Source organism: Lissotriton helveticus, chromosome 6, assembly GCF_964261635.1.
Source record: "Lissotriton helveticus chromosome 6, aLisHel1.1, whole genome shotgun sequence".
In the NCBI taxonomy this organism is placed as follows: domain Eukaryota; kingdom Metazoa; phylum Chordata; class Amphibia; order Caudata; family Salamandridae; genus Lissotriton; species Lissotriton helveticus.
In genome coordinates, this window is record NC_136067.1 from 14,990,773 (window position 1) to 15,014,578 (window position 23,806).

Here is a 23,806-nt window from a genome sequence, read left to right on the forward strand (position 1 = left end):
ATCACGGTGGATTCAACTACCCTTGTTAATTGCCTTATGTTTCTGCTGTTAACCATGGCTCCCCAGAACGGCAGAACACCCATTGCAAAGTCACCAAATTCTTGACCTGCAGTGTCTTCTTTACCCAAAACACCTCTAACTACCCTTGTCCGATGGTAATCCGCCGCTGCTGTGTAGGTGGGAGGTAACAGGAATGAAACAAAACATGAGCCCGAGAAGTCAGGGGGCAACCATGTATAGGCTCTATCATGACAGATGAAATAAGTACCCTTAGCGGCTAAAAAGGCAGGGGAAGTCTGAGATCCAAAAACGTACGTTTCTGTGCAGACACTCTTCCCTAGCTGAGCTCTGGGATTCTTACCAATACCTTGCAGACACAGGTGACCTTGATGGGGTACGATCCAGATAGGGGACGATCTCTTGGCTTGCTGTTTCTCACTTAATGTAGTGCCATATCCGGTCACATTCCAACCTACATATGCAAGTATCTCATCATCCGGGGTATCTTCGTAAGAAGTTACTTCCTTGATCATGTCAACTATACCCTTGACTAGGGCGCTAGTCTTGAGGTTGTCTTTTACAGAACGTAGGGGTTGGATTTCTCGTGCATATATGAACATTGTCCTATATGCCCATACTGACCCATTGTGACTAAATGGCAGGACCAAATAGGGGATACCTCTATCCGTGGTGTGGGGCATGAGACCACACACCCAACAGTTGGTTGTGTTCATTACAAGTTGGTGTTGGTGTAATAGCTGAACGAAGGAGTTATTAATGAACTCTAATCTCCTATTTGATTCGTGGTCAGGCAAAGGGAGGAAAGAATGAGAGGGAACAGTAGGAGGAGGTATGGGTGATGTAGTGGGCGCAAATGTCACATGAAAATAAAATAAAACATAGCTTATCAAAAAGACCATTACGCTAAGTAGCATAAAAATACACATTATTATAAAAATTTTCTTTTTCATTGTTTTCAAAAGTCTCTGCTTAAAGTTCATTTGTTTGGCAGTTCTCTCCACATCAGGAAACTCCATCCTCTCTAAGGTGCTGCCCGCGGCGGTAGGTTGTTTCTGCTAAAGGATGCTTCCGTCAGTCTAGGGTGACTCCCTTGGACCAACTGGAACCAGCGACCTATTGTCGTCAGCTGCACCCAAAAGTCTTTAATCAACCGCGACCCTAGCAGCGGAACCCGGATGGCGGTTCAAGAAAAACAAAAATAAGCAAGTTACCTAGATGGGAGAATCTGCACTTTCAAAAATAGGATTTGGGGAAAAAAACGTATTTTATTAGTCCACAGGTTTTTCTCTCGGATCATAAAATAAATCACTTTTACTTTTAGTCTGTTTTTCTTGGTCGCAAATTGTAGCGTCTTTTCCCGGGTACTGTCTGGTCCAGAAATAGTAGCTCAGGTTCCACAGAGTTCAATTGTTCTGATGGCGGCGTAGTTTCTTGAAAAATGTTCCCACTCTTACAATCACGTTTAGCTTCTTTTACACGTTCATCAGTTGTGCGCTCTGAGTCAGTGCCTCCTTTTCGGACCCCTTGGTCATGTGGCAGAGGGAAGGGTATCTTCTTACAATGGATCCCGTGGACCCAATTGGCCTTCCCCTCCACTTTAACAGTCGACCTTGTGGACAGGAGGACGAGGTGAGGCCCGGTCCATCTGGGCTGGTCGTTTCTTGTCCTCTGGAAATTGCGGACCAATACCCAGGAGCCGGGGTCAATGGAGTGACCCGGTGTCTCAGAGACCGGAGGCAAGGTGTTGTGGACCTGTTGATATAAAACACGCAATTTAGCCGTCAATTCATACAAATAGTCAAGCAAAATGGGGTGTTGCAGCTCGCTAAACTTCATGGGCCTAGGCACTCCCCATATGTTGGCTGGCCGACCAAAGATTATCTCATAGGGGCTGAGCTTCATTCGCGAATGCACAGTCATTCTGGTGGATAGGAGTGCTAAGGGTAGAGCGTCGGGCCATTTAAGACCCGTGCTCGCTTGGATTTTGGCCAATTTAAGTTTAAGCGTGCCATTGTAACATTCCACTAATCCAGCTGATTGGGGGTGATTTGCAGCGTGGAACTTCTGCCTAATGCCTAGCCCTTCACACACTCTTTTCATCACACAACCCACAAATTCACTTCCGTTGTCCGACCAGACCATTCTAGGCATTCCGAACCTGGGGAAGAACTCTTTCACAAGGGCTTTCGCTGTGGACAAGGCAGTATTGTCCCTTAGGGGATAAGCTTCCACCCATCTTGAGAAGGCACAAACAACCACGAGCACATATTTTAAGTTGTTGCACCTCTCCATGTGTATGAAATCTAGCTGAAAAACCTCGAACGGATACGTAGGAGGTGCAAAATGACCAGCTGGAGTTGGGGTTCCCCTACCAGGATTGTGCTTCAGACATACCATGCAATTCTTGACAACATTCTCTGCACACTTGGGAATCCCTGAATTCTTCCACACTGGGGCCAACGACTCGCAAATCCCTTTCGCGCTGATATGGGCCATCCCATGAGCCATTGTAACCACTGCAGGCACATATGCATCGGGTAACAACCATCTCTGTTGCTCTGTCGATTCAATCCAACAACCATTTGCATCCATTCTCCCTGTACTTTCTCTCCACATGCTTAACTCTTTCTTCGTGGCCTCAGCTTGGATGGACTTCACACTTTCTATCGTGTCTTCACATATTCCAACATCACCAGTCCATCTTTCTGGGCTCGCAACATACATTCGGCTCATCATATTCTTTGCAGTGTCCTTAGCAGTTTCATCAGCGAATGCATTTCCACGACCAACATCATCAATCACTTTCTTGTGTGCACTACACTTCACGATCGCTACTTTCAGGGGCAACGTCAGTGATTCAAGAAGCTCATTCACCAACTGACCATGCTGAATCTTAGCTCCATGCGAAGTCAGGAACCCACGTTCTCTCCACAATCGTCCAAAACTGTGAGCCACTCCAAAAGCATACTGACTGTCGGTATAGATAGTCACTTTCATTCCTTTGGATAACACACATGCTCTCGTTAGTGCCACGAGTTCAGCGGCTTGAGCTGAACCATGTGGTATTCGCGCAGTTTCAACGATTGTGTGCAAAGTTGTGACAGCATACGCTGTAGTCACGTTACCATTTGGGAGTTTAAAGCAGGAACCATCCACCCATAATGTACCATCACATTCAGCAAGAGGAGTGTCGAATAAATCAACTCTCCCTTTCGTCTCTTCCTCTGTTCTGAGGAAACAATCGTGCTGTTCTGAAGCATACGATTCCTCAGTAATTGGTAACAATGTGGCTATGTTCAAGGTACTGCATCTTTTGATGTGCACATGGCTCGCTAGTAGCGTCAATTCATAACTGGACAGTCGAGCACTAGTTAAATGCTGTGTCTTGGTCCTATTTAACAATGTGTCTACTGCATGTGGGACCATCACGATTAGTGTATTATTCATTACTAGACCTGCAGACTGTCGAATAGAAACAGCTGCTGCTGCTGTGGCCCTTAAACAACTTGGCAATGCTTGTGCTACCGGATCCAAAGTTGACGAAAAATAGGCGCATGGCCGCTGTCTATCTCCGTATAACTGAGTCAGTACAGACAATGCACAGCCCTCCTTCTCGTGGATGTATAATGTGAAAGGCTTACTGTAGTTGGGGTTACCTAACACAGGGGCCGAACATAATGCTGTGCGTAATTCGAGAAAACTTTTCTGACACTCATCGGGCCAAGGAATGGGATTGGGTGTATTTGTACACGTTAGTGCCAATAAGGGTTTGGCTAATAACGAAAAATGTGGAATCCACTGTCTACAGTACGATGTAATGCCCAAGAAAGCGCGTACTTCTCTCTGCGTTCTTGGCACATTCAATTTAGCTATTGCCTGAATTCTTTCTGGGGTCAGTTTCCTTCCCTCCTTCGATAAGAGATGACCTAAGTAGGTCACTTCTTGTCGGCAATATTGAAGCTTGGAAAGTGACACCTTGTGATGTAGATCACATAGATGACGCAGTAATTCCAACGTGGCCATTTTACATATTTTCTCAGTGTCCGCAGCTATGAGCAAATCGTCCACGTACTGTACGAGAGTGGAACCTTTGGGCAAAACCATTGTGTCAAGCTGACATTTCAGAGCTTGACTGTATATTGAGGGGCTTTCACAGTAGCCTTGAGGAGCGCGTTTAAAGCGGAAACTGCGACCACCTAAACTAAAGGAAAAAATATCCCTGCTTTCCTCAGCAATCGGGATACTGAAGAAAGCATTTTTCAGGTCAATCACTGAAAACCAGGATGCAGATGCTGGAATCATAGTCAATAATGTTGTAATGTCGGGGACAACTGGGAATTGTGGCACCACTATCTTATTTACTTCCCTAAGATCGATCACAAATCTATACACAGGTGGCTGAGAAGGGTCAGTTCGTTTTAAAACAGGCAGAACAGGACTATTGCAAACATTGCCTCGTGTTTCTTCAATTACGTCTTTTTCAATCAACTCGTAAACAATCGCTAGCAAAGCTTTTTCGCCTTCATTGGATATTCTGTATTGGGGAATTTGTGGCATTTTGACATTCGGTTTCAATGTTACAATATACGGTGGAATTTCTAAAAGACCTACATCATTCGGACCAGTAGCCCAAAGAATATCTGGAAGAAATGCCAATTCTGCTGGAAGTGCATTTCTCGACAAATACATGGGAGAAACCACTTTCTTACCTAAAGTAAGTTGTACTCCTGAGGGAGAACAGTACAGAGTCGCATACAATCTTTTTAGCAAATCTAATCCTAGCAAATTTTCACCACAACCTGTTGTCAAAATAAGGGGTGCTTCGAATTCACAAGGACCAACAGAAAGAGATAAAGGGTCAGAAATTGGATTTCTAACCGGGGCGCCAGAAAAACCTACGGAAACGTTCATTTCGCCAGACAAAGGTGCACCAGGGAGTTTGGAGTGCATAATCGAACTCTTTGTAGCACCAGTATCCAACAGAAAAGGTTCTGACACACCCGATGTAATCACCTCAACGTAAGGTCCACTCTGATCTACTGGAACTGAAACAACTCCCTCTCCTTGCCTAAGGCTGTCCTAGCAATCATTACTCTCCCACTGCTCATTTTCTGTGTAATACTCATCGACGTAGTATTGAGCTGTCCTGTCAGATACGTTATTTTGCTGGTCAAACCTGTTCATAGAGTTTTGTGGTGGAAGGGGACGTGCGTCCTGAGGGGCGTTTCCACGCCCTCTACCTCTAGGCGCTTGCTGACTACCACGACCTCTTACGCCAGAAAATCCATTTGCACGTTGTGGTAGGGCAGGACAGTCATATTTGTAATGACCCTCTTGTTTGCAGTATAGACACTGGTTGGGACCTACGCGGTTTTGATTGTAATCGAATCTCTGCAAGTTTCTCTGAGGCTGCTGAAAAGTGTTCTGGTACTGATTCGGACCATTATTATTTCTGTTACCACCACCACGTGGCGGATAGGCTTGCTGTAGCAAAACCTTTGTTTTGAGTTCTCTAGCTTTCTTCTCTACTTTATCTTTCTCATCCTTGTCTCTATTCTCGTAGTACTGTGCGGTAGCTAATATCTGGGCTGAAGATGAGACTGCCCAAGAACTTTCTGAATCTTTTAATTTCCTACACAAGTCTGGAAGTAGATTGTGCACAAATTTATCGACAAACAATCTCTGACCACCTTCTGTGGTCATATCTTGACCGCTGTGGTCAATGAATGTTTCTTCAAATCTGGTGAAGAAATCTGAAACAGTTTCTTCTTTCTTTTGCTTGCATGCAGATAACTTATCCCAATTTACGCGTATTGCAGGCATTATTGTTTTCATGTAATCTACTATCCTACCAGGTAGTTCCGCTATTAGAGGCTCAGGCTTGGCACCACCAACTTGTCGTGCATCTGCAGCAGTAATATTAGCCCACGTGTCACCTAATTCCTGGTCATGATCTACATGACGAATTTTTCCCCATAAAGGCTGTGGAACAACGTTCCCGAATAACATATCGATATCGGCCAAATTCATTATACATGACCCAGCAGTTTGCGACAATTCTTTATAGTACCCTGCAGGATTTTTACGCGGATCTGGTAGTGTTTGTTTGAGTGCTAAAACTTCAGCTCGCTTCCATGGAACATGTACCCATACTCGGTGAAAGTGGGGCAGGACAGGTGGGACAGCTGTCGCGTCACCCTCTCTCCACTGTGGGGGAACTTCTCTCATAGGGTATTGTCGTGCCTTTTTCCTACTAGATGCACTAAATTCCGATGGTGACCCAGAACTGCTTCCCTTACTTCGATATGATAATAGCATTTCAACTGCTTTTTCTACATCGGGACCTACAATCATACCCTCTCCAAACTTAAATCGTACACAACACATCTCTTGTGGGATGCATTCTTGATCATTGTCTTCTAAATCCTCGCCAAGAAAGACACACATTTGTTCGAACACATATCTCTGTGTCGCTGTTTCCCATTGATGGAAAACTTCCATGACAGACTGTAAATCATATTTTGCAGTGTCCATGACCCATTTCCGAGCTAAACCATTCAGGGAATCTCTCTCTTGATAATCAGGCAGTTGACTTCGCAACTGTCTTCTACTTATGTTAGGGGTCGCAGCAGGCGACCCAAAAAGGGGTAAAAGAAGATTAGTAACAGTGTTGGCCATTTTCTGCCGAAGGGAAGGTGAAACTGAAGGACAAACAGATGAAAAAACGGGGTGAGATAAGGCTGTGGTAGAGATGGCTGAAGAGGGATCAGTAATAATAGATGTGGTACTAGGCAAAATCGTAGAAAACACAGGAGAAACAGAAGTTGTCGGTGGGCCTGAAGGAGGCTGTACCGAAGAAGTAGGAGCCAGCTGAAGAACAGCTGGTGGGTGCTGTGGAAGAGCCGGAGGCGCAGCTTGTGCAACTAAAGGTTGCGGGGGTGCTGTGGCATTCTGCGCATAGGGGGGTGGTGAAGTTAATAATTGCGACATTAATTGGTCTTTTTCACGCTCTTTTGCTGTCCCTTGCTGAAGAGACGGCAAAACTGGATAACACTTATCTATTGCCATTTTACGTTGCCTGTGCAACTGCTCATTTATCTGCTCTTCCTCATTATCTTTAAACTGCACGGCAGCTTGCATTACTGTAAGTCCCCCTTCTCTCTTATTTTTCTTAGCTAATTTAATTTCTTTTTGTTTGGCTTCTTTTCGCCATAGTGTTAAAACCTGTGTCGGGTCGGGGACAATCGGTATTTGCCCGGCGGTATTGCCTCTGTGACCCTCTAGTTATTTAATCAATGAAGAGGCAGGCGCTGGAGACTGGAAGGCAGGAAACAAGGTTTTTATTCTCTCCGGAGGAGAACACAACAAAACGGGCAGAAGGTATCGTTCTGAGGTGCTCTAACTACATTTCTGAGGCCTGGCCTCTTATACACTGTTTTATGACTTTATTGCAGATTACATATTCATGTTAAAGCTTTGATGTATGGAAAAGACATTCCCGGAACTCCCCTTTGGGCCCGTTCCCACACACATTTACAGTTGAAGTCCCCACCCTAGTCACAACAGGTGATGAGTATCGCGCAGCTGGATATTCCGCCGAGTCACGGAATGTGGGGGGTTTGATCGGATCTCATGGAGTGGGGGCTTTGATCAACCCGGGGATCCTTTGATGGGGGAAGCTTTCTATTGCACTGGGAGGGGCAAGGGATAGTATCGGCAGAGCTGGGTGTCGGCCTGGGAACGGGGAAGACAAACGGGCATACGGGAAAAAGGGGGTTTGCATCTAAGGGCCGGGGATCATGAAAGGGAAGAAGGGAGGTGTCGCGCTGGGAACAGGATGAGGGCCTGGGGCAGAGCAGCGCCGAAGAGGGGTTTATGATTCTAGGCAGGTGCAAGCAGGGGGTTGGTCAGCGTGCAGGCTTAGTGAAGGCGAAGGGCTATGTCAGGGGCCAGCGGCATGAAAAAGGGTTCGTTCTGATCAGGGCATTCTAAAATGGCGGGTGCGCACGACAAAAGTGTGGCATCAGGGGAAGAGGCAAGATGGCGCAGATAATGTTCACCAAACCGTACTAATTTTCAACAGTCCTCCCTTTAACATATTCAAGACATCTTGCTGGTTCATTTTCTACTCGGTTCTATTGTGGTGGGCATGAGAAAGAAAACAGTAGGAACCCTAGATGAAAAAGAGTTGTAAACAATACATTTTAACATTTCTAGGTTTAGGAGGTGGACCTATTTGATAAACTTTGATCAAGTTGTTTTAGCAGGAAAGTCATAGAAATGTAATACAAAAAAACGATTCTGTAGCGAGAGCAGCGAATACATTTCATAACGTGAACTGGTAAGTTACTACATATATCAGATTCGGATTGGAGCATGATCAATACAATGGCGGCTGGGAGAGAAATGGGGCATAGCAGAAACGGTGATTGAGGATGTCAAATGTTCGAAGTTAACGAGTTCTCATTATTCTTTGTTGTCTTTCGTTGGCGCTGAGGAGCACCGGCGGTGGAGCTACAAGTCCAGCTCTATTCTAAGTTCTGCGTTGCAGGGCACGACCCTTTCCTCGCGTTTCTGGTCGGAAAGGTCCTTTTCGCCCTGTGTCCTTTGAGGTGACTGTCAGAAAGTTCAGATGGAAGAAGAGCGTACAAAACAGTCCATAGGGTAGGTCGGAGGAAAAGGGGGATGGAGCAAGGCCAAATTAGGAACAAACTAGGGGAACGAGAGACTTCAGATAGGCGGGCGTGTGACCGAATTCAGAGAGCGGGGACTTGTCGGCAAACACTGGACATCGAGCAGGGGCATCAGGTCGGCCCTTTCTTCTCAGGTTGTCGAAAACAGTGCCTCGTCCTGCAGCTCTTTTCTGTCGTGGTCTCGCCTTGGCTAATGTCGCAGGTGTTCCTTAGTCTGCAGTCAGGCCTCGTGCTCCCACATCCGGTCCTTCTCTCCTCCAACAGCAGTGCCCTTAAACAAGTTTGAAAAGACAGTCTTTAGAGAATTTGCAGATGAAGATAATCAAAAAGTCTATTTCTCTCCCAGCTCCAGGCAAAGAATGAAAATGCCCGTTATATTAGTGTTCACAACTGGCATATGAATGACCGGTGACGGGCCTGTTGGATTTACTATGACTTTCCTTCACAATTATTTATTACAGTCACGACAGTTCATCTGATGGTGACCCACCTTTGTGAGACGAACCTGGCAAAGATATGCCGTTCTCTAGAGTTTTACATTTACAAAGGGTACTGTGAGTTGTCAACATGGTACTACACAGGCACTTTGCTGAGGGACGAACATAGGCTAAACATTTATTTTCTATCAATGCCTCCTGCTTCTCAACTAAACATTTTCGCTTTCGGCATGGTACAGTGTAATGGTTTTCTTTGCTCCAGTCTAATCTTAACTTTGCAAAACATCATTCTGGTCCCTATGCAGCCTCTCGCGGCCGGATTACTAAATTAGAGGAGACAGGGGTCTCATCGGAAGACACCTAGGGACATAGAAAACTTATGGTAAGGGCATAAATCGACCCATCTCTCATAACCGGGAATGAGGGGTAGTTTCATAACTCCAATTTGGAGCGGCTGATACAGGGGATGTAACAGGGGTGATCATTTTTCCTGTCTGGGTATTGCGACAATTCGGGGCGGGGAGGGTCGCGTATTCTGAGGTCCTTGTTTTATACCATAGGAGCCGTTGACATGTAGTTCCCTTATTTCGGGCCAGATTAGGGAACCTCTGTCGTCTTACCTGTCCTTTCCCTTACGGCCCAACCTCGGTTCATTGACTTCTAGCGGAAAAGGAGAGGTAATGACACGGTCTCAGGGTGATTGTATTAAAGACAAGTTTTTGTGCAAATACTGACGGTATTTGAAGCCAATTAGGTGGTGCGCTAGGGGTGGCAGTCTGCCAATTTCGGGGCTAATCACTCGGAAGAGTGGGAGTGCAAAAATAGAGGGAGAGAGAGAGAGAGAGAGAGAGAGAGAGAGAGAGAGAGAGAGAGAGAGAGAGAGCGCAACGGCAGGCTAAATAGTACACGTGCAACAGAGAGGGTGGCAGTGTATTCAAGAAAGGCTACTTAGTGCATTACACAGTAAAGGGCATTCACGGGTCTGCGTTAGAATCTTGTAATCATGCAGTTTGAGCATTAGACAGGGTAGAGGGGACGTGCCTTGAGAAAAAGGAAAGAAGAAAGGAGGTACCATTTTGTCGCACTTTCTCGCATTCTCGGTCCTTCGACCAGTTGGGTCAACGCCTCAGTCACATACACACATTCTCTCATAGTTTCGCATCATACGTGACATGGGTTCATTCGTCCGGTCTGGTTTAAGGGTGATCACTTTTTATCAGGTTGTGCTAATTTTTTTTCGGGTTTGTACGACACGTGAGTAGTTTGCAGGCGTGCTTAGGCACCACCTTGCGGCGCTAGTCTGCTTCGTGTATTAGACATGGCAAGGCTTCAGATCTTCGCCACACCTCGGCTGTAATCTCTGACGTAACCTGCAGAGGGAGGAAAAAAGGGGTGGGGGAGACAGCATTCGCGCATATTCAAATACATGGATTCATAAGTCCTTTACTTACCTCTTACTCGTCTTTCCTCCTCGGGGCAGGGTCCCCGGGGATATGGTTTCTGGAGTCGAGGGGGGTAGTGTGTCCATATAGGTCGTGTGCGGGGAAACGTGAAAAGGAAACCAGAGGTGCTTAGTGCGAGGTATCTAGTCAAAGGATGTATCTCACTATCGGGATCCTTAAACTTCTTTCAACGCTGTGGCGTTCTAAGGTTCTTCGGTTCTTGGGTCAGCTCCGTTCCCTGATACCTTGGAACGTTGTACTTTATAACATTTACATTATTTCATTTCACCCTCCTTTTACATTCCCTCATTTACACCGTTCGTTTTACCCATCCTTGGAAGTCAAGGTCTTCCTCTACGCGAGAGTTCATGAGTCAGTCGCGTACTTTGAAGGCAGAGTGTCGTGTTGTCGATCCGATCCGTCCTCCAGGGCTGGGCAACCATCTTCTTTTAACCTTAAAGAGAGAGCAGAGTAGGGTGCACAGAAAAGAACTTTCCCACCGATCCCACATTTTTTTAAAATAAAGCATGCGATACCCGTCCATAGTTTCAAAAAAACTTTATTTTGCAAAATCATTTCAGCACGTGGATTATGAGGGTGCGGTCGTATTTGGCCGGTCGTGGCAATGGCTAAAGTGCGTACAGTGGGGGGTGTCGTTTGCAGCAATAAAAACATCGGAAAGTTTTATTCATTCATTTGTAAGAAACTAAAACGTCTATTAATTGGCTGGGGGTTCGGGGGGGCATTCATTTTCATAATTTAGAAGCATAATCATAATAGTTGCAATCAGATTTCCTATATGTATACCGTATGTGTGCGTCGTAGATGAGGTTATACATCAGCTATAAAAAAATATAATACATTGTACATTTGTAATCAACATTTGTAACGGGATCCTTTCATACTGTTCGTCGAGTGAGCTCTCCTTGTCTTTTCTAGCCAAGTGTACAAAGGATCATATAAAGTCTCAGAACATCAAGTTTATATTAGTGCGAAGGAACACCACGAGGTGTTCGTAAGTTCCGATTGATACCAGCGCCATCTTGAGCGGGGCCGGCTCAGTCCGGAAGCAGCATCAGGGGGAAATGTTTCCCATTACTGGCAGTTGGACCAGAGTCCTTTTCGGCAGTTCTAGAATTCATGCTAACAGAGGGAGTGGCAATGTCATGTTTATTTCGTTGGCGATCAAGGCAGCCGTCCCTTACCGGAAACCTGCAGAGGCCGAAGGTTCCGCCGGGGACCTTTGTAGGATCTTCAAGGCTGCGGAGATGCTGTGGGAGATGGGGGCTCGTGCCCCAGTGGGCAAACGCTCGAGTTATATTGCTGGTCAAAGTTACTCTAGTGGCCGGGGCCCGCCTTCCAGCGGACCCAGACGCCATTTTGGGGCCCTACAGGGGCCACTCTCGTCGAGTTTGCAAGAGTGGGAGAGATCCTTCGGAGTGAAAGGAAGAGGTCCCTGTTGTGTGAAAGCGGGACGTTCAGCTGGGGTGCAGCTGTGATGCCCCCACCTGGGGGGCGAGGGAGACTCGTTCGCGCCGTCTCCTTCTCCCGGTGCACTCCATGCTGCTCTTTCTCATCGCCCCGCATGAAGGTCTCTCCACATGCGGTGTTCCCCAAGTCTTGTGCTCAGTGCTGTGGGAGTATGGCCACCTGTGGCGCGCATTCGGCGCGGCACGAGTATCAGTGCAGTCATTGCAGGTTCGGTGTTCCGAAAATATGGCCACCATTGCACGTTCGGTGCTGCGCAAGTACTGGGGTGCCACCATGGTGTGTTCGGTGCTGTGGAAGTATTGGCACCATCGCCTGACTGGGGGTGTTCGGCGTCGGGCCGGGGGCCTGGGAGACCTCCTATCGGTGGAGGTGGGAGAGGCTCGTCCGCGTCGCCTCTCCCTCCCAGCCCAACTTGGACAAATTGTTGTGGAGGTACGTGCAGGACATCCCGCCGTCCAGAGCTGCTGCGGCTGTTACGGAAGGGAAAAGGAAGAGGTGCCTCGTTCTTCTCTGGACATGTGGCGGGACTACTTAAGTCTATCCAGGCCCGTTGCGGCTGGCCGAGGAGACATGTGGCGGGACTACCTACAATTGCCCAGGCTGCTGGCTCCTGCCTCTCCTCCGGCTCCCCCATACGTTAAGATTTCCTGACCAAGAGTTGGCAGCCGGGCCCGCCTTATATGGGTTGCCGTTGGTTGGGCGTAGCCGTAACCCTGCCCTACTTTGGAAGGTTCCAGAATGGGGGGGGGCGAATGTTCTGTTTGACTTTCATTTTCTACAGTTTACCGTTATTATTCCTTGTTTGTTGTGCTAAATTAAAAGTTCAAGTTCATCAATGGTCTACGGATTTTGTTTTACCATTTCTTTCTTTCCAGGTTGCTTTTATGCTAAGTTTCTGCTAACAGAGGTTGAGTAACACGGAAACACGTGTAGAGGGATGACGCAGATTCGTACATTACATACACACAAACTCAGACGGGGGACAGTACAAGTACGACATACAAAGACCCAAGACGAATATAAAACAGTTATTGGTCATGATTATCTCTTTCCGTCTGTGAATTTTAAAGCGAGGCTGGGTTCCCGTCTTGACGTTGCCCGACCTAGGAGAACTTGAGCATGCCGCTGAAATTGTCCTGGCGAAATCTGTGCCATCGGGCATAATCAAACGTGGTGGTTCTATCTGGTCTGTCTATGTAAGTCGGGTTCTTCTTTGTCTCGCGCTTTTTCTCGTACTGCCGGTCTGTCGTTCCTGTCGGCCCTTTGCCTTTTCTCACGCTCAGCAGAGTCGGGCATTGGGCTTTCCAGTGTCCGACATACCTACAAAAAGCGCATTGGTCTGGCCCTAAGTCTGGTCGTCTTTTGCATAGTGTCGGGGGATAAGTTGTGGGTAGCGGTGTCCTGGGGTTGTCCTGTCGGTATATTTCTCTACTTGGTTTGTCCTCGTCTTTTCTCTGTCGTTGCATAGCCTCTCTGCGCCACATACCGAGACTGTCGAGCATAATAGGCGTTGTCTTATTATTTCGAAGGGCTATTTCTAACGTTTCTATTTTATCAAGGTCAAAGGATCCTGCCAGTGGCCACTGTTTGTCTTGACTTTCTTTGGTATACCTGTGCCACAATTTATTATAGGCTATGGTAACTAATCCATAGTTTATGAACATGTCCTTATTAGGGGTGCCTTCTAGTGGAGCTATATGGTCCACCTCTAATACACGGTCCGGGCTGAACCAATTATCAATCAATGGGGAGAAGACAGACATGACGGCTCGTAACGAGGGACTAATAAGTCAGCAGTGCCTATCTTATCACTAGGTGCAAAGACTAGACAGAATATTCCTATTCTACGTTGTTTGCAGGCAGTGAATACCTCATGAACAAAAATAAAAAAGAGTAACCAAGAACGCGGAACAATCAAGCAATTAATAAATAAATAAATAGGATAGAAAAAGGACAATGGGGAGAGTAAGTAGGGCGCAAAAGTCTGCGTCCTCTACCCTTTCACTAACCGCAAAGAGGAAGCTGTTGTTTCCGGTTTGCAGACAGAGAATCTCCAGAAGACAATCTGTGAACAGTAGTTCGGGGTTAAAGAACCCAGTTAATCAGTGAGGGAGTGGGGAGTCTCCCAAAAACCGTTGAGAAATAATAGAGTCAGTGGGGGAGAAAGATAGGCGCGACGGTTACGTTACCTATCCTTCACCGTTTGCAAAAGAGAAGGAGCCTACTGTTTCTCCGTGTGCAGACAGTGAATCTCCAATTAGGTCAAACAAAGAGTAATACTAGTATTTTATAAATAATCAAGCAATCAAACAATCAAGCAATCATTTCGCACCTTGTCGTGATTACACGACCTTACCCGGACCATGTGGACAGTTTCTTGTCTTCCGAATCCAGCGCCCGATCGTCCTCTTTTTCTCGTATTTCTCACGGCACTCCTAATGGTCCCCAGTCAGGACCGTAGATCACTCGAGAGAGGTCTGTTCGGAACTAGTGAAGTTCGGATGATCGGCTGCCAGACGAGGGTCTATTGGGCAAGAGCTCTCCCGATCGTTGCAGTCGTTCACTCTGTCGTCGGGACCTCTCCCACTGGATCCACGAGTCGCTGATGGGCCCCACGCTTGGGACGCCAATTGTTAAAACCTGTGTCGGGTCGGGGACAATCGGTATTTGCCCGGCGGTATTGCCTCTGTGACCCTCTAGTTATTTAATCAATGAAGAGGCAGGCGCTGGGGACTGGAAGGCAGGAAACAAGGTTTTTATTCTCTCCGGAGGAGAACACAACAAAACGGGCAGAAGGTATCGTTCTGAGGTGCTCTAACTACATTTCTGAGGCCTGGCCTCTTATACACTGTTTTATGACTTTATTGCAGATTACATATTCATGTTAAAGCTTTGATGTATGGAAAAGACATTCCCGGAACTCCCCTTTGGGCCCGTTCCCACACACATTTACAGTTGAAGTCCCCACCCTAGTCACAACAGGTGATGAGTATCGCGCAGCTGGATATTCCGCCGAGTCACGGAATGTGGGGGGTTTGATCGGATCTCATGGAGTGGGGGCTTTGATCAACCCGGGGATCCTTTGATGGGGGAAGCTTTCTATTGCACTGGGAGGGGCAAGGGATAGTATCGGCAGAGCTGGGTGTCGGCCTGGGAACGGGGAAGACAAACGGGCATACGGGAAAAAGGGGGTTTGCATCTAAGGGCCGGGGATCATGAAAGGGAAGAAGGGAGGTGTCGCGCTGGAAACAGGATGAGGGCCTGGGGCAGAGCAGCGCCGAAGAGGGGTTTATGATTCTAGGCAGGTGCAAGCAGGGGGTTGGTCAGCGTGCAGGCTTAGTGAAGGCGAAGGGCTATGTCAGGGGCCAGCGGCATGAAAAAGGGTTCGTTCTGATCAGGGCATTCTAAAATGGCGGGTGCGCACGACAAAAGTGTGGCATCAGGGGAAGAGGCAAGATGGCGCAGATAATGTTCACCAAACCGTACTAATTTTCAACAATAGGCGGAAAGAGTCAAACATCGCCGGCCGGGCTTTCTTTTTGAAGAGTTTAACTTCAAGGTTGTCTAAGGTTTCAGAATCAAAGCTACCATATTGGGGCCATTTTAAAACACCATCTTTCCTAGTGTATTTAATCCATACCTCGTTGTAAACGATGGGGCCTACCCCATGTTTAACGTACAGCTCGTAAGTCGGAGTTCCAACTGGAGGAACCGGACATGAGTCCTCCAATCGGGAGTCCCTATTATTACTACCAAGACAAAACCAATTCCCGAGTCTAAGACTAGGCATCCTCGCTCTCTAGTCTAGTTCCAAAACTTCAAAGGATTTATCGATTACGATATTTCTCGTGAATACACGAGTCCTTCGGTTATGGTGCTTGCAAGTACCAATAAAACCTTTATGTATCTCCAAGATACCACAAAGTAAGTCCAACTAAGGACTAGGAGACGCTCCACTTATACTTAACTGAAAAATATCGATGGCTTCACCAGAAGACTCGTCTCAGCGTTTCGCTCTACCGAAAATTTCAAGGGTCCAACATCAGGGCGATAGCCAGGGCAGCAGTCCTTGTAGCCGTCGGGAAGCGGGGAACCTCGTAGTAAAGACCTTCAGACCACGTCGACATGCAGGGGTCGATGAGGTGGTGGGCCCTCCTCCGGAATTTTCACACGAAGCTCCTCACGATCTTCAGGCTGATTGGTACCACTGGAATCGCCCCAAATGCTGGGCGCCAAATGAGGTACTGGGTTTTTAAGAACCGGTACCGAACCTACAGAACCGGTAACCCAGCGGTGCCAGGGGATCAACACCCAGAGACCTCGGGTTCTCCTGAGTCAGACCTACAGAAACTTCAGAGTCTTCCAGGTGAAGTCAAAGATTCGTTTATTGGCTGCAACCAAGGTGACAGGGTCCTAGAAGTACAATACCAGTATATTCAGGAGACTGCACACTTTCACAAAGTTAGGTTTCTCTTCTTATACACAATTTTCACCCTTGGGCAAAACATTCCTTGGATTCGCCGTATTTCATTTATGGTTACTGATTACAGAAGAAAAGCAGAGTCATGATGACATGTACATATTTCACGTCGTGCTGCTCATAACAAATCATCCGGCAAGGCCCAACATTTCATCAGATATCGCTGGACCCCTAATAAAGATGGTCACCTCCCCATCATAAAATAAGTGAGGAAAAGGAGTGGAGAAAGATGTGAGCGAGATATGGCAGGTGTGCGCGCTGAAATGGCTTTATGGCCGGTTGGGCCTAGATGCTATCTTGCTCGGCGACTGGGAGGGAACTGACCTAACGAGTTCGGCCTGGGGCAATGGTTCTAACTTGTACTGGGGTCAGGGAGAAGTCGATTAAGGAGTATGTGTCCTTGTGGAATCAAATTCAACTGGATTAAGGCCTATGTAGAGGGCAACATGCAGCTAAGGGTTTAGAAGGTAAATGACGATTTCGAGGTGAAATCGTCACTCGAATATGCCGAAAATACATGTACTTGATGTACTCGTCATTCTCGGTCTTTTGATACCAAATTCGTCCTATTTCGACGAAGTTTTTATTCTCGAGTCCAATACTATAATATGAATCCAGATTTTTCAGAACCACACTCTGGTGACACCGATGCGCGTACGCAACATGCTGTGGCCAGTGCATACCATTGAGATCTATATAACAACAAGATTACTTTGCAGCATGAAGACTGACACATGAATACATTTAGATTATTCCAGGAGAGAGATCTCTGCTGACAAGGGCTGATATCTCCTAGTCTATGTGTCTTGGATATAGTCTGCTCTCAGATCTCAGACTATCATATTTAGCAGGAAGGAGTGCCTGGGCGGCCACACATTCAGATACAAAAAGACTGTGATGCCACTGTTGTGACTGTGATGCCACTGTTGTGACTGTGATGCCAGTGTTGTGGCTGTGATGCCAGTGTTGTGACTGTGATGCCAGTGTTGTGACTGTGATGCCAGTGTTGTGACTGTGATGCCAGTGTTGTGACTGTGATGCCAGTGTTGTGACTGTGATGCCAGTGTTGTGACTGTGATGCCACTGTTGTGGTTTATAGGTCTGATGATGCTGTTGAAGGACCTTAGCAGACAGTGCTTGCTCTTGTGTGATTGAGTCAGTCTTAGGCCTATGTGTGCTCTTCAGAGATATCTGGGACAGGAAGTGAGTGGGACAGAGACTTCCGCTTGCAGGAAATGAGGATTGTAGGGTTAAGCAGGGCAGTGACAGCACATCATCCAGGACAGAGTTCATTATTTCCAGTGTTAAAGTATTATTACAGTTTGATTTTAATTACATGCTTTTGTGTAACTCTAATGTTTTTTCTTCTCTCTTTCTCCTTTGTCTTCTCTTTAACTCTTACCCTCTTCCTCACTTGTTTTGTTTATTTATTCCTCCCAATCTCAGCCCTATTTATCTCACCATTGAATTGGTCCTCTTTCACCGCCATGATGGCTCTTTCATTCATTTCTTCTCTACTTTGTGTTGTTTTATCCTATTGTTTGTATTCACTTGCTGCACGTATTTCATTATGTCCTGCAGTCTTACTCTTTCTAACCTTCTCCTTTTCTCCTTTTTTGCATCATATATCTCAATCGCTTGGCGGACATCGAGCAGCAACGACCTGTGAAACAATCGTTCAGCAAATCGCTCTGCCGGGAGTCCCACTGGAAATGCCTTCTGCTTTCCCTCCTCATCTATGGCTGCATGGGAGCCATGACCTGGTGCCATGTGACCAAAGTCACCAGGCTGACCTTTGACAGCGCCTACAAGGGGAAGTCCATGATGTACCATGATAGCCCCTGCTCCAACGGCTACGTCTACATCCCTCTGGCCTTCCTGGTGATGCTCTACGTGGTCTACTTAGTGGAGTGCTGGCACTGCTACACCCGCAACGAGCTGCAGTACAAGGTGGACCTGGACAGTGTCCATGAGCACGTGCTGAAGATGCAGCAGGCGACACCCTGCATCTGGTGGAAAGCCATCAGCTACCACTACGTGAGAAGAACCAGACAGGTCACCCGCTACAGGAACGGAGATGCCTATACAACCACCCAGGTGTACCATGAGCGGGTCAACACCCATGTGGCCGAAGCGGAGTTTGACTACTCCAACTGCGGCGTGAAGGACATCTCCAAGGATCTCGTCGACCTGGACAGTTACCCAGCGACAAGGCTGAGGTTCACCAAGTGTTTTAGCTTTGCCAACGTAGAGTCAGAGAACTCCTACTTGACACAGAGGGCCAGGTTTTTCACGGAGAATGAAGGGTTGGATGATTACATGGAAGCCAGGGAAGGGATGCATTTAAAGAATGTGGACTTTAAAGAATACATGGTGGCTTTCTCAGACCCTGACCATCTACCGTGGTATGTTTCACACTCTGTCTTTTGGACGGCAGCCATCTTGACATTATCCTGGCCCCTGAGGGTTTTGAATGAGTACCGCACATCCTACGTCCATTACCACGTTGAAAAGCTCTTTGGGTTTGATTTTTTGCCGGTCACGCCAGCTGAAGACCGCACCTTCTGTCGAAGAATGCCACGAGTCAACACGGTGGACAGCACGGAACTTGAGTGGCACATCCGTTCCAACCAACAGCTGGTCCCTAGCTACTCGGAGGCCGTCTTGATGGATTTGGTGGGCCTGACGAATGGCTGTACCAGTTACTCAAGTTGTAGATACACAGGAAGTTACAGACAGAACTGTGAGCGATGCCATGGGACAATCAGCAGCTCGTCCATCTTCTCCAGGAGTGCACTGAGCATCTGCAATGGCAGCCCCAGGATTCCCTTCAGCAGCAGCCGCTTCTCTCTAGGCCGGCTCTATGGATCCCGGAGGAGCTGCTTGTGGCAGAGCCGCAGCGAAAGCCTCAATGAGCAAAGCTGTCCGAACGAGCAGACACACCTTTCCAGCCACATCACTGTCGAGGAAGAGCCTCCACCTTACCAAGACGCTCTCTACTTCCCTGTGCTCATTGTGCATCGCAACGAGGGCTGTCTGAACCATGACCATCGACGGATCCATCGCAATGGATCGTGCGTGGAGACCTCACTTTGACACTGAAAGGGAAGGAAACATCTGACCTAGCATCAGATACTGAAGGTGGGAAAACATAGTGGAGGAAAGTTCCTAGACTACACTACTTGATGGAGGACATGGAACACCTTGGGTACAGGTGAGATGGGACACTCGTGCCCAAAGTCAAGGGTTCAGGATCATTAAAATACTCAGCAATATGGCTCACGACTGACATCTGATCTGTCTACAGTAATGGTCTTAGGGGCCAGGTGGCAGGTGTATCAATAAAGGCCACAGGTCTGCTCACTCTGAAATATGATGAGGACAGCAGGGGGTGGCAGCAGCATCTTCCAAATCCTTCCAGGAAAAGCAGAAGCAAAATCCAACAGATATGCATTTACAGGTCCTGTGCAAACAGTTCCACTTCCTACCTCTGAGCAGTGGCCACCAAAAAGCGACCAGGAGAAGGCGTGAGCCGACTGTTTCAGCGTGGTGCATGATGCCAACCGGGGCCAGGGCCAGCAGGTTAACATCTGCTCAGCCTAGCTTCTTTTCACAGGAAGGAGGCTTCAGCATGTTTTCCCAGATGAGTTGGTGGTCTGACGAAAGGCGGAAGCTACCATGTTATAATAGGGGGGGGTCACTTATGAACGCAATTCACACTCAACATTCGATTTTACTATTAAAGACATTGTTTATCTGTTTCTATATTTTGTCATAGCTGCTTGGGGTGGAGGGTCTCTGTACATGATGGTGTAGACATGGTATACAGTACATTGCTATATAGGACATCGGGGGACAACCCTAGGGCTTGACTCGATGAAGAGGGCGCCCCTTGTGTAGACAGCCTATGGAAGTGAGAGGAGGAGTCTGGTTGAGTGTCACACCGCGTGGCATGGAAATAGAAAGTGTTATAAAGAGCGGCAACAGATTCTGTACACAGAGGGTGAACACCAGGAGGAAAGCGGGAACACAGACCATGGTGCAGCTATCAAGGAGCACTGAGCAGGCTGACGGATGGGGCAAAACGTCACATCAATAGTCTTTGGGAAACAGCATTGGGGTGAGAAGACCCATGGGCCATTAAATTACCCTTATCCTCTAAGACACCAACAACACAGCATCACAATGGAAGTGGGAACAAGTAAAATAGGTATATGAGGGGGGCAATGCATTAGGGTACTCACTACTAGGAAAGAGCACCAGAGATCTTATCACACTAGAACCTCTCCACGAAGAACAGATACTCCCGGGGTATGGGAGAGAATCATAGATGAGATACTAAAGATCAAAGGGACTCATGGCACATGCCAGTGGGAGGCAGGGCACATGCAAAGGGGAGGCAGGGCACATGCAAAGGGAAGGCAGGGCACATGCCAGTGGGAAGCAGGGCACATGTAGACATAGGCAGGGCATACGCAAAGGGAAGAGAGGGCACATGAAATGAAAATCTTTCAGTCTCCAGTAAAGCATTCCATTCTTTGAAAATAGAATGCATTTTTAAGTAGGCCTATTTTTCATCTGTACATTTACAAATATTCTGTATATAGAGCAGATTTAGGGATGTGTGAAGTTTAGGGCGAGAATATTTTCTGTGTACATAGAGTGGACTTGGGCATTTGAGGGGTTAGAAGGGGATATTTTCTGTGTAAATAGAGTGGATTTAAGGATGTGTGGGGTTAGGGAGAGAACATTTTCTATGTATATAGAGAAGATTTAGGGAACTAACATTTTGTTTGTATATTCTGTGAATTAAGAAATGTGTGGGGGTTAGGGAGTGAACATCCGTGTAGGCAGGGTGGATTAAGAGATGAGTGGGGGTTAGAGAGAGAACATCTGTGTAGTCAGAGTGGATTAAGAGATGTGTGGGGGTTAGCGAGAGAACATCCGTGTATGTAGGGTGGATTAAGGGATGTGTGGGGGTTAGCGAGAGAACATCCGTGTATGCAGGGTGGATTGAGGGATGTGTGGGGGTTAGAGAGAGAACACCTGTGTAGTCAGAGTGGATTAAGAGATGTGTGGGGGTTAGCGAGAGAACATCCGTGTAGGCAGGGAGGATTAAGAGATGTGTGGGGGTTAGCGAGAGAACATCTGTGTATGCAGGGTGGATTAAGTGATGTGTGGGGGTTAGAGAGAGAACACCTGTGTAGTCAGAGTGGATTAAGGGATGTGTGGGGGTTAGCAAGAGAAAATCTGTGTATTCAGGGTGGATTAAGGGATGTGTGGGGGTTAGCGAGAGAACATCCGTGTATGCAGGGTGGATTAAGGGATGTGTGGGGGTTAGCGAGAGAACATCCGTGTATTCAGGGTGGTTTAAGGGATGTGTGGGGGTTAGCGAGAGAACATCCGTGTATGCAGGGTGGATTGAGGGATGTGTGGGGGTTAGCAAGAGAACATCCATGTATGCAGGCTGGATTAAGGGATGTGTGGGGGTTGCGAGAGAACATACGTGTATGCAGGGTGGATTAAGGAATGTGTGGGGGTTAGCGAGAGAACATCCGTGTATGCAGGGTGGATTAAGGGATGTGTGGGGGTTAGCGAGAGAACATCCGTGTATTCAGGGTGGTTTAAGGGATGTGTGGGGGTTAGCGAGAGAACATCCGTGTATGCAGGGTGGATTGAGGGATGTGTGGGGGTTAGCAAGAGAACATCCGTGTATGCAGGCTGGATTAAGTGATGTGTGGGGGTTAGCGAGAGAACATACGTGCATGCAGGGTGGATTAAGTGATGTGTGGGGGTTAGGGAGAGAACATCCATGTATGCAGGGTGGATTAAGGAATGTGTGGGGGTTAGCGAGAGAACATCCGTGTATGCAGGGTGGATTGAGGGATGTGTGGGGGTTAGCAAGAGAACATCCGTGTATGCAGGGTGGATTAATGGATGTATGGGGGTAGCGAGAGAAAATCTGTGTATTCAGGGTGGATTAAGTGATGTGTGGGGGTTAGCGAGAGAAAATCTGTGTATTCAAGGTGGATTAAGTGATGTGTGGGGGTTAGCGAGAGAAAATCTGTGTATTCAGGGTGGATTAAGTGATGTGTGGGGGTTAGCGAGAGAACATCCGTGTATGCAGGGTGGATTAAGAGATGTGTGGGGGTTAGCGAGAGAACATCTGTGTATTCAGGGTGGATTAAGTGATGTGTGGGGGTTAGCGAGAGAACATCCGTGTATGCAGGGTGGATTAAGAGATGTGTGGGGGTTAGCGAGAGAACATCTGTGTATGCAGGGTGGATTAAGTGATGTGTGGGGGTTAGCAAGAGAAAATATGTGTATTCAGGGTGGATTAAGGGATGTGTGGGGGTTAGCGAGAGAACATCCGTGTAGGCAGGGAGGATTAAGAGATGTGTGGGGGTTAGCGAGAGAAAATCTGTGTATTCAGGGTGGATTAAGGGATGTGTGGGAGTTAGAGAGAGAACATCTGTGTATTCAGGGTGGATTAAGGGATGTGTGGGGGTTAGAGAGAGAACATCTGTGTATTCAGGGTGGATTAAGGGATGTGTGGGGGTTAGCGAGAGAACATCCGTGTATTCAGGGTGGATTAAGGGATGTGTGGGGGTTAGCGAGAGAACATCCGTGTATGCAGGGTGGATTAAGGGATGTGTGGGGGTTAGCGAGAGAACATCCGTGTATTCAGGGTGGATTAAGGGATGTGAGGGTTAGCGAGAGAACATCCGTGTATGCAGGGTGGATTGAGGGATGTGTGGGGGTTAGCAAGAGTACATCCGTGTATGCAGGGTGGATTAAGGGATGTATGGGGGGTAGCGAGAGAAAATCTGTGTATTCAGGGTGGATTAAGTGATGTGTGGAGGTTAGCGAGAGAACATCCGTGCATGCAGGGTGGATTAAGTGATGTGTGGGGGTTAGCGAGAGAAAATCTGTGTATTCAGGGTGGATTAAGTGATGTGTGGGGGTTAGGGAGAGAAAATCTGTGTATTCAGGGTGGATTAAGTGATGTGTGGGGGTTAGCGAGAGAAAATCTGTGTATTCAGGGTGGATTAAGTGATGTGTGGGGGTTAGCGAGAGAACATCCGTGCATGCAGGGTGGATTAAGTGATGTGTGGGGGTTAGCGAGAGAAAATCTGTGTATTCAGGGTGGATTAAGTGATGTGTGGGGGTTAGCGAGAGAAAATCTGTGTATTCAGGGTGGATTAAGTGATGTGTGGGGGTTAGCGAGAGAACATCTGTGTA

At 47.4% G+C, this 23,806-nt stretch overlaps 1 protein-coding gene across 3 annotated transcripts in view; it reads left to right on the plus strand.

Annotated features, from left to right (window-relative positions):
- The window catches only part of TMEM151B (transmembrane protein 151B), a 483,665-nt gene extending 463,340 nt beyond the window's left edge, over positions 1 to 20,325 (plus strand). For all 3 annotated transcript variants that reach the window (XM_078647292.1, XM_078647293.1, XM_078647291.1), the window contains one exon: positions 18,221 to 20,325. In XM_078647292.1, coding sequence (XP_078503418.1) covers positions 18,311 to 19,660 — 1,350 coding nt within the window. In that variant the 5' untranslated portion in view covers positions 18,221 to 18,310 and the 3' untranslated portion in view covers positions 19,661 to 20,325. The remainder of the gene's footprint in view (positions 1 to 18,220) is intronic.
- The last annotated feature ends 3,481 nt before the right edge of the window (positions 20,326 to 23,806 follow it).